At 39.2% G+C, this 11437-nt stretch overlaps 1 protein-coding gene across 2 annotated transcripts; it reads left to right on the plus strand.

The window, feature by feature from the left end:
- Positions 1-587: 587 nt before the first annotated feature.
- On the plus strand, positions 588-11125 carry LOC311275954 (leukocyte elastase inhibitor-like). Of its 2 annotated transcripts, none has more exons than XM_084385324.1 (7): positions 588-764; positions 7280-7351; positions 7531-7671; positions 7758-7875; positions 8097-8239; positions 8339-8506; positions 8619-11125. In XM_084385324.1, the coding sequence occupies exons 1-7, from the start codon at positions 597-599 to the stop codon at positions 9021-9023; spliced, it is 1215 nt and encodes a 404-aa protein (XP_084241450.1). In that variant the 5' UTR covers positions 588-596; the 3' UTR covers positions 9024-11125. The 2 variants fall into 2 exon arrangements, with proteins under 2 accessions (XP_084241450.1, XP_084241451.1); XM_084385325.1 differs by lacking the exon at positions 588-764 and adding an exon at positions 6061-7071.
- Positions 11126-11437: the final 312 nt, after the last annotated feature.

The raw sequence follows: 11437 nt of genomic DNA on the forward strand, positions 1-11437 counted from the left end.
GTCAAATCTATTTGTACAGTCAATCTCAAAGCTCTTTCGCATTTGAGATGTGTTGTGTGTGTTTTTCGCGGCATTCACGCTGAAAACCAATGCTACTACTTAGTCTTTTGCCACTCAGTGGGCGTAACCGCAGTCACTCCGGCCGACAGTGACGTCACACACATCTCCTCTCATTCCCTCCTCTTATGGTTGAGTAACCCGAGACGTTTGAGATGGATTTGGTTTAGAGGGTGGGCTCTTCAGGGCGAGGCAACGTTTATAAGAATGAAACTTAGTGACTCAGCAGATCATTCTTTCACCTCTGTCACATCTGGAAACATCATTGTTCCTGCTTAAAAACCTCTAGGTAATGCCTGAATAGAACAGATTTTTTACATTACAGTTCTGTATGTGTAATGATGAAAATAATGCAGAAACTGCTGTTCTAGTGCTGTACTGTCATATGAAAGATAATGCATGGATTTATTTTTTCTTAGACAAGCATGTGAAGTTGTTTACATAGGAAAGGACAACTGAACTGAGCAATGCTCTGTTTGGGATTTTCACATTGTTATGCTGATCATCTCTCTCTCTCTCTTACTTTCTAGCTTGTGAAAATGGAGTCTTTGACTGCAGCAAACACACAGTTCTCCCTCAACCTGTTCAAGAAGATCAGCGGAGGAAACGCATCAGGAAATGTGTTCTTCTCTCCTGTCAGCATCTCCTCGGCTCTGGCCATGGTGTCGCTCGGTGCAAGAGGAAACACAGCAGATCAGATGATTAAGGTGATCTCACAGTCACACAATATACTTTAAAGAAGGTGACGAGAGAGAAGACTGAGACAGAGGGACCAGGAAGTGACTCAAGCCTTTGCATGCATTCCAGATTTGAAAGGGGTCATGAACTGTTTTGTTTCATCGTTTTATAATGTTTGCTGGGGTGTACTTATGATGTTAATAGGATTTTAACATTAAAAAAATGGTCATCATTTATATATAAAAGGCCTTTTTTCTACCCTTCTTTTTCTTATTCTTCCTCTTGTTAAAGGGATACTTCACCTCTGGGAAGATGAATGTGTATTTAAAATAGGTCATTTAAGTAGAAGAAATGTGAAGACATTTTTGAATTTGGAGCTTTCCAGACTGAGAAAAGCCAGAAAATGTATTTTTGGCTTATGTGGATGAAAGACAACAACTCCCAGAATGCACTTGCTTCGCTGCCTAGGAGGCCACGCCTACCGGTAAGGGAGCGCAGTTGAAAACAAACAACAAGGCTAGCCTACGTGATGAGTTTGCCAGGGATTTAGAGATCGGCTTTTGCGTTCTACAGTCGCCATTCATTCATTATGTTTACTGTGGCGAGCAGGACGAGGCTGAGGCATAGACTGTAAAAAAAGATGGACGACGCCCCTTCGCTCTCTTCCATTGATGAGAACTGAAGCCGCCAGAGTCCCGATATGGTGCTGACATATTGGAACTCGAGTCTGCGCAGTAGCGATTTCGGGACCAGACCTGCGCAGTAGTGAGCAGGAAGTAAAGCCGCGTGTTACGGCCCTTAATCTAATTTTGGCTCTTTTAAAAACACACAAAAGACAAGGACCGAACATATAAAAAAATCACAGACGATTGGGTAACATTTCTGACGTCAACCACGCCATAATTTTTAATGAGAGGATAATAAGCACCTCAAGAGATGGACCAACAATAATCAAATCAACAACACAGGTAGGGCAGCTACAAGAAAACAGGAACCCTTAGCTACACCTATTGTTCCAGGAGAGATCTTACCTAGCTCCCGAAAATAACTGTAACGGGTGAATCTTCCGGGCAACTGCTTACCTTCGCTGTACTAAATAAATAACAAAAAGTGTACTGAGAAAATAACACCACTACCTGGTTTTAAAGAATAAAATAGAATCAAAAACACAATCATAAGGATCGCTCCAGCATGGCGAGGCGAAGCAAGAGTGAGCTCGCCGCAAGCCGAGAAACCCCCAGCTGGCAATCAGGCGAGAGAGGCGGAAAGAGCGAAAGAGAGAGACCCATCAACACCGTCACGGCTTAAATAGCAGGAACTCTCATGACGTCACTTCACTTCCGCGGTGCAGAGAAAATCCCTTCTCAAAACTCCACCTACGAACTCAAAGGAAATAAATCACACACACTAACGGTTCAATATTATACCCACACGTAACGCCGCAAAATCAACGCTCCGCCCTCACTCGCCTCAGGGAAAGTGCATTCTGCACACTTTTTTAAAAATTTATTGCAGTACGACAAGAGGCTTATTAAAATAAAGTAAATACAATCACCTCAGTCCTCCGAAGATCCCGAAAAAAATGTCCGTTGGTGCTTCAATGACTACTTCGCTCGGAGAACCTGTCAATCACAGCTGTCAATCATGACGTCACACCACCGCATCACGTAACTAACTAAAAACCAACTTATTTTTGAAACAGACACTTGAACTTACATCAGCGTGATAAAAATGACAGCAAATGAAAGAAACCACCTTTGGAAAAAGATATTTGAAGTGTAATTTAATTGTTTAGTTGGTCTCGCGTCCCGTTGAATAACACGGGGAGGCGGGGCTTATGACCTATACTAGGACCAGTCACCGGGGGGCGATCAAGACGTTTTGGCTTCACTTTTCAGGGCTTGTGCGGCACGCTTGGGCTGAGGCCGCGGGAGAACGGCGCGAGGCCGGTGGCGTCATTACTGAGACGCGCCGGGTCTCGCATCTCTCACGGAGGAGCGGGAATTTTCTTAGCAATGGTAAAACGCACATCAACCGATCACTTGTTTAGCGTTCATGTAAACACTACATTCAGATTCACCAATCGGAATGAATTCAGTTAGATTGAAACAAGAGGTGTGCATGTAAACAATGAATGGCAACCGCAGAACGCAAAAGCCGAATCCCGTACATTTTGAACTATCTCGCCCGCTGGACAAGTCCGGGAAAAGGAGGATGGTAACCCCTACTTACTCAGCTTTCTCCTACTATTCAGCTTTCTCCACAGAACAAGAGCCTGCAAGCTTAGCTTCCAAAGAAAGACGGCTGACACTGTGTACATTATGTGAGTGAGATCCCACCCTCTATGGGCGGGCTGAAAACATGCGGAACTACGCCATCTACTGGCTGTAGTCTTTAGCCTCTGGCCAGAAAATCCTCCGATGACGCAAAATGACGATTTTTGCATCATCGGAGGATTTTTTCCAGACAAAAAATACATAAATCTCTTGTCTCAGGGGGATATGAGGGTGGAAAGCATGGAAATTCGAAAATACTACAGGTTTTCTACTAATACAAAGCTTAATGCTAAATCCTGAGGTATCCCTTTAATGACTCTATCGAAAACGTTTAGCACGTTATTAGGCTACTATTACAGCTCTCAAGGTTAATTAATCGTGTTGTTTGTTGATATTATATTTAGAAAGCCTATAGTGTTGGAAACTCAGCAGCGCCTCATTTATAAAACTTTGCGTAGGATTTGCGTCAGAAGTGGCGTACGGATGAAACATAGGACGTGCGTAGCAAAAATATTCGGATTTATAAAACCGTGCGCACGCACATCCTACGCAGTTTTCCCTTAATAAATCTAAATCAATTCTAAATGTAGCGCAGCTTTTGCGGCTTCATGTCACGCCCATAGTTGCCCATAAATAGTCTGTGAAACGTCCACAAAGTTAATATTCATCGATTGCGAAATCATGGCAAACACAGAGAGGAAAATCAAGAAACGTAACTTCACTCAATGATGTGAAGTAGAAATGATCGAAAAGAGGAGTAAAATGTTGTTTGGAGGGCACAGTATTACTAATGCCAAAAAGTCACTTGAGTGGCAAAAGGTTGCAGACGCCGTTAATGCTACAGCCTCACAACCTCGGACCGTGGCCGAAATAAAAAAGAAATGGTCGGACATCAAAGTCGATGCAAAAATGCGTCTAGCGCTCCATCGCCAGAGGATTAATTGCATAACATGCCAATATTATTGCAGAACATATTTCACTTCTTTTTGCAAATGTGTTAATTTGCATTTCTGTTGTAGGCCTTATCTTCGTTTGATTTTGTTTGTTTTACACTGCAGATGGATCAAACGGGTGTTCGTGTAGGCTGTTAATTGTCAGACTTGCTTTGTGAAGTCTTCATGTTATTTATGAGAGGCAGTATTGCCATTTCTTTTACACAACGGTCTACGTTTCACACACTTTCACGTGTTTCTTCCATTGCGTAGAGAGCGGCGTGCGCCTTCTTTTGTGCGTACGCAACGTTTATAAATGAGGCCCCAGTCTTCCTTCAGCAGGATTCTTTATTGAGGACACGAGCTGTCGGTAGCTGCAGTCATCAAGTCTAACTAAGGGAACTTTACATGGTATCTTATAGGCATTCAGTGGGCTGTCCTTAAAGATGCTGACATTCTTTGAAAGTGTTGACCTTACACACAGCCTTAGAGATGACCACTAAATCTAATCATCTAAAGACATTTGAGGCAATTTCATGTGATGTTATGTAAGGAAGCAGGATCAGCAGATCTTAAACATATTCTTAAATTTGTAATCCTACAATAGCCAGAGATGGCAAAAGTGCACACATCCTTCACTAAAGCAGAAGTACAGATACTCATGTTTAAAAAGATTTAAGGACTCAAACCTTTCACTCAAGGTAAAGTAAAAAAGTATGGCTAGTAATGGCTACTACTATATGTTTTAGTGTCGTGCTGGTAACTGGACCTCACATCCTATTGATGCTTTAATACGAAAGAACTTACATTTCAAATTTTGTTAGCAAATGAATGTATCCAGGCTGAACAACCACCATGTAATACACAAGCAGAGAAAAGATGTGCCGTCCCCTAGGCCACATCATAGATTGTAGGGTGATTCTGCCTCTTGTCTTTGGATGCTTTAAAAATGACAAAATTGAGGCGAGTTATACTGTAAATTATATTTAAGTACAAACAGAAAGAAAATTATAATGCAAGCATAATTTACACTTCACCTGGTTTACCGGTTTCACAGCATATGGAAACTATCTGACTAAACCTATTTCAGATGACCGCTTAATACTGGAGAAATTAACAGCAGAGTACACATTTCCATAGTAAAAAAAGAAAGTATTTCTTTAAATCAGTACATGCTCAAATTGGCGACATTACTGGGAAACAGACACAGGCCTATTCACTTGCCTAGACAATTTGTCCTAAAGACTGAATATTAATGTGTGTGCCATCAGCACCAGCAACATGTGGCAACATCCCTTATACAAACACTGAGAAATAAAATTTTATTAGCCGCTCCTAAATCTGAACCCCTGCGAATCGCTTCAAAAACTGGGCATTATCACAACCTTTAAGTGCTTTCTTAAATTCAACAGCGAATTCTTGAAAGCCAGCATTTTGTGCTTTTTAGGTTCACACAATTAGCAATGCATTCGCCAGGAATCCTTTTTAATGCAGACAATTACATAATCTCCCTCATATATGGCCATGCGTGATCAGGAATGTCTCTATTCTCAGTCATGTCGACATCTTTAACTCCCTCTGTCTCATCCATAACGTTAATCATTCTTCTTGTTGTCTTCTGCCTTGCTCCGTGCGAGCTTATAGCCTACGTCTGTGGTGCGTGATAGTCAAGAGAATTATATACCAATGGGGGAGTCATGTTTTCTGTTGAAAAAGGCACGTAATGACAAGAAATAGTATTGATCATGTCAGCAAATACAGATTAGAATTAAAGTAATGAGTCAGGTTTGAAAATATAAGTAGAAAGTACAGACGTGAAAAAATGTGAGTGCAAGTAAAAACTTAAATAGTGAAGTAAACGGTAACACTTTAGAATACTGTATCTTACTTACTGCATAACTAATAAGTAATTATTGAAGAACTAATAGGTAATTATTCATTAACTACTTCTTCACTACTGTTAACTACTAAGAAAGATGTGTTAACTAATCAGTATGTAATATATTTTTATGATTGTGTTAAGTAACAGTTAGTTAATCAATAAATAATGAATTCTGTCATAACTCTTGAAGAACTACTACTAATTATCTACTAATTAAGGTTCAAGAAAAATAACTAAGAAGTAACTACTAATGAACAGTCATACAAAACTAACCTCAGATTAGATTTATATTTTATATACAGTACTGTGTGTGTCTGTTTTCCTCAGCATAGAATGCCATTGAGTAAATTCATGTTTGAGGCAATGACTGAGGGAAACTGAAAATATAGGGAACTTATTTGTAATTCATAAATAATTATCAAATAATTCTGCAGGAATTACTTAGAACCTGGAACAGTATTCTAAAGTGAGAATATAGGGAACTCATTAGTAATTAATAAATAATTATCCAGGAATTAGGCTACTTATAACCTGAAACAGTATTCTAAAGTGAACATATAAGGAAATTAATTGGTAATTAACAAATAATTATTAGATAATTCTTCAGGAATTACTTGGAACCTGGAACAGTATTCTAAAGTGAGAATATAGGGAACTCATTAGTAATTAATAAATAATTATCAAATAATTATCCAGGAATTAGGCTACTTATAACCTGAAACAGTATATGAATGTGTATTATGAATGTAATCTGGACGTTCTACATCCACCATGTTGATACTGTCACGTGACCAACCAGCATCAGTTGCGTCGCTTCACTGCCATTCATAAATCCTCTCCCGTGGCCTCATGGGATAGTAAAGTGTCCATCGAATGTGCACATCAGAACCTTGGAAGTAGTAGTAGGTCATCCGGGGACTTTTCGCCAACTGTGTTTCAAATACAGTGCATACTAATCCAGAGTCAAAACACTTCTGTTTAGCTGTGCATTTACTGAATGAGCACTGTGCCACTGTTCGTCCGACTATTTGTACTGTATTTTATTTTATTTTTTATTCAAAACTGTTTTAATTATTCTTATTTCTTTTGATTATTTTCTTTTCTTCTATGTAAAGCACTTTGAATTACCATTTTGTATGAAATGTGCTATATAAATAAACTTGCCTTGCTTTACTCTTTTGGCGTAGGGAAGTATTCGATTCTGGACGCACCACATGTAAACTGAGTTCCAGGCATGGCATAAACAGTAAAGTGCCAGCAATTAATCACTCTTTCCACTCATTTAATTATCAAAGGCCTGAGGGCCAAAATCAACAAAGAATGTGTTTGACATCATCAGTTCTTCATTGTCTTTTCTAGAACATTTGAAATTATTCTAATGAGCATTTGAGAAGTGCATTCACAATATATGTTTAAGTTATCTTTATTAACTCTACCATATCAATGCTGTGTAGGTCCTGGGCTTTAACAATGAACCACCAATGATGGAGCAAACCCAGAATCCTCAGACTCCTGCTGAACTCAAGGTTTCGTATGAATATTTACATCAAACACTAACCCAGTTAACAGGGAACGTTCTCAGAACTTTAGCTGACATTCTGTCAAGGTTCTGTTGCATGAACAGCTGTATTTACTGTAGAGATGCATGTATCCTTTGGGTTCGTCTGATTCAACTGATTAAATCTGATATTGTTGATGCAAACAGAAATGTCCAGAGGAAAAAACTGAGGACCAAATTCATTCCAGCTTCAGCAAGTTCATGAGTGATCTGAACAAACCAGGAGTCCCGTATGTGTTGAGTCTCGCCAACCGCCTCTACGGAGAGCAATCCTACCAGTTTGTTGAGGTAAGACTCGGTTTATTCACTGGATGTTCTGGAAATGTTCTCAACTCTAATATCACTTCCACCTCAATCGGTTTGCTGTATTACAGAAATACCTCGATGACGCAAAAAGCTACTATGAAGCCGGACTGGAGAAGGTGGACTTCAAGAACCAATCAGAGGCTGCTCGTGTCAACATCAACCAATGGGTGGAGACAAAAACACAAGGTGAAATCCAGCATAAACTTATTCTCAGTTTGAAACTTATTTTACACTCTTACAAATAAAAGTTATTTCATGTTTTTTGCAGCACTTTAGTTTCAGCGAAAATGTCTTATCAAGGGCCATGTTTGGCTTCATGGGTTCTTGAGTTGAGCTTTATAGTAACAATATCAAACCAACCAGTTCAAATCACTGCTCAAAGTGAACAATGTCCATTTGTATTTTAGAGAAGATCAAGGACTTGATGCCACAGGGAGCCATCGATGAGATGACGAAACTGGTTTTGGTGAACGCCATCTACTTCAAAGGAAACTGGGAGCAGAAATTCCGAAAGGAAGCCACCAGAGATGGGCAGTTTAAGCTGAGCAAGGTGAGATTTCATGCTCTTTTTTATATTATTTTACTAATATTTGTAACAGTCATGATGAAATCTGAGGGGTTATAATGTGTTTCCATTGATGCTTGGCAGAATCAAACTAAACCAGTGAAGATGATGTATCAAAAGGCAAAGTTTCCTCTGGCCTTCATCTCAGAGATCAACAGTCAGGTTCTGGAGCTGCCGTATGACGGGAAGAATCTCAGTATGTTGATCATCCTTCCTAACGAGATGGAAGACGACACCACTGGCCTTCAGAAGGTGATTTGAATGCTTAATTAGCCAGCCGTGACCAGCCAGATGTTTATTTGTGAAGCAGTTTTCATTTTGACTATTTCAACTATTTCTCTGACATGTCTCTCTTATTATCCAGCTTGAAAAGGCACTGACCTACGAGAAGCTCATGGAATGGACCAAACCAGAAGTCATGGGTCAACAAGAGGTTGAAGTGTCTCTGCCCAGATTCAAGATGGAGGAAACCTACGACATGAAGAGTCTTCTGATCAGCATGGGAATGGAGGATGTTTTCGACCCGCAGAAGGTGAATCTTTCAGGCATGTCCTCCAACAACGACCTGGTGGTGTCGAAGGTGATCCATAAAGCCTTTGTTGAAGTCAACGAGGAAGGAACCGAAGCGGCTGCAGCCACTGGCGTTGTCGGGAAGTATTTCTGTTATATCAAACCGCAGTTCTTCATCGCAGACCATCCTTTCCTTTTCTTCATCCGACACAATCCGACTAAGAGCATTTTGTTTTACGGACGCTTCTGCTCTCCATGAGTGAGTCCTGCTGCATGAGACGCTTCCAGCTAGTTTAGGTGATGATCTGGTTAAAATGAGTAGAGGAGACTCGGGACAACTACTACAAATCAAAACAGTTTAAGAAAAATTTATATGTGCCAACAGATCTTTTACAGTTTGCAGGAGAAAGACTTATTTAATTAAAGCTACACTGTGTGATATTTTCCCCCATCTAGCGGTGAAATTGTATATGACTACCAAGTGAATATTAGTTTCTGTTCCTTTCAATTCCGAGGGCGTTTTAACTCTTATGGTGGCCATATTATTCCAAGATTAGCATGGCTTCCAGTTCGACTTCACAAAAATTGCGCCTTTAAAACTATTCATCACCTGTGATCCGTCGCAGCACAGATTTATGTTACAGGGTAAACAATACTTTTTCACCATTGACGCGAGGAAAAGTAACGCAAGTTATACTAGAGGTCGTTCTGGCGTTATGCTCAAACATGCTATGGTTAGACAAGCAACTAGAAACTTAGAATTTACACAAATAGGCTGAATTACCTGTCGAGAAGAAAGCAGGCAACTTCCGCGTCCGTTTTAAAATCTTTGCTCCTCATGAGCTCTTTCCATCTGGGAAAAGTTAACGTTACTCCAGTATTGACTTTGGTCCTGCTGATTTGCCTGTCGCGTTGACGTTTAATTCTCTCTTTCGCTTCCTTGGCGACTCTGCCACATGTCCTCGAAAATAGGCGTGATCTTTCAAATCTGCCGGCAGTCGCGAGTAATCTCCCCCTCGCGTTCGTCACGGTGTCACTGAGTGTAAAACGCGAAAGGCGAAGCTTGAATTTCCAGGTATGTCCCTCTTTGGCGAATGTATTTTCAAGATGGAGGCGCAACATGGCTGCCACCATTCGAGCGACTCGCTCGTATGTATTATAAATGGCAGATTTTACGCTTACGAGAATACTTTATTAGTTGGTGGAAGTAATTACACATGAATGAGCACATATACTTTTGATAGAACAAAGTGTTTTTTGCTAAGAATCAACTTAAAAAGTTACACAGTGTAGCTTTAATAATATAAAATTTTACAAAAATGATTTTGCTTCAAACACAAATTAATCCTACTAGGTTAAGTGGAACCTGCATTACAATTATTTGAAATATATTAATTCCGAATCATTTTAGATCAGGGTTATTATCGTTAACTAAAACCATAAATGTTACTTGAAAATAAATAAATAATTTAGTTTAAGTTGACATACTCAAATAATTAAAAATGACAATGTACACAACAAAATTATGAAAACTTCAAAATAGCCTATAATAAAAAGGAAATCTAATTGAAAATATTACCAAACACTATAATAGTATATCAATGATAAATGTTACAAACTGCTCGGATACGCAAAGGCTGAGGATCCAAAGGCAGTAGTTTATTAAAGGGTAATCCAAAGTAGTGATGTGAGCTTTCGAAACACTCCTTCATGAAGCGAATCAGTGGTTCGACTGCCAAAGTCACGTGATTTTTGTTGCATTTACACTGTTTTGATCAGCAGGCGTCACCAGCGAGTGGCGTTTCAAATGCTTTGAAACAGTGAATCATTTTGCAAAGCAATTGGTTCAATTGATTCGAAGCTTTTCTCCCATCACTAATCCAAAAATGTAATCCAAAACAGGCAAAAGGTCAAAACACAGGCAAACAATCCAAATAGATACCAGGAAAAATCCGGAAGAACAGGCAACAGGCTTAAAACCATGGAACAGATAATCAAAGAAGCGCTCAGAAATGCAGAGGTGACACACACAAGACTTAGCAATGAATGACTGAATAAATCGGGAGTTAACAAAGTTACACAGTTGACAGCATCAGGGATAATGAGTCCGGGAGAGTTCTATAAAACGTGTTTATGATTGAAGAAATTAAATGCATTGCAGTTGTCCTGAGTCTCATTCAGGCTGTGTTTTTGGACGGGTCTCTTCATGCTACTGTACATGTAATCAAATCTATCAGTTTACAGAATCATTTATTGAGGCTACATATTATGTGTATGCATTCACTGTAACAGTATATTCAGCATAAATGAAATAAATCTTTACAATTCTTCAATAAAACCTGATTTTGTGTCATTTTTAACTGTAAACCGCTGTGACAAATTAACTGTGGTCAAACTCTGGTGCCAATGAAACTCAAAGAAAACTGGTTTCTGAAAAGAGTGTTGAGGGAAAACACGGAAAGAGAGGAAATTAATCTACCATTTTAATTAGTAAAATAAGTTTATTTTTATGAATGTAACATCAGGGTGTGTATATATATATATATATTTATATATCATCAAAAAATGTATTGGCTAAAATGAAATCTTTTATATATTTACCATTAAATTTGAGAATTCTGTTTCATAATATTACTGTATAAAAGTTGCTGAAAAACTTGTTGTTGTCATTTA

Source organism: Rutilus rutilus (genome assembly GCF_951802725.1).
Source record: "Rutilus rutilus genome assembly, chromosome: 17".
In the NCBI taxonomy this organism is placed as follows: domain Eukaryota; kingdom Metazoa; phylum Chordata; class Actinopteri; order Cypriniformes; family Leuciscidae; genus Rutilus; species Rutilus rutilus.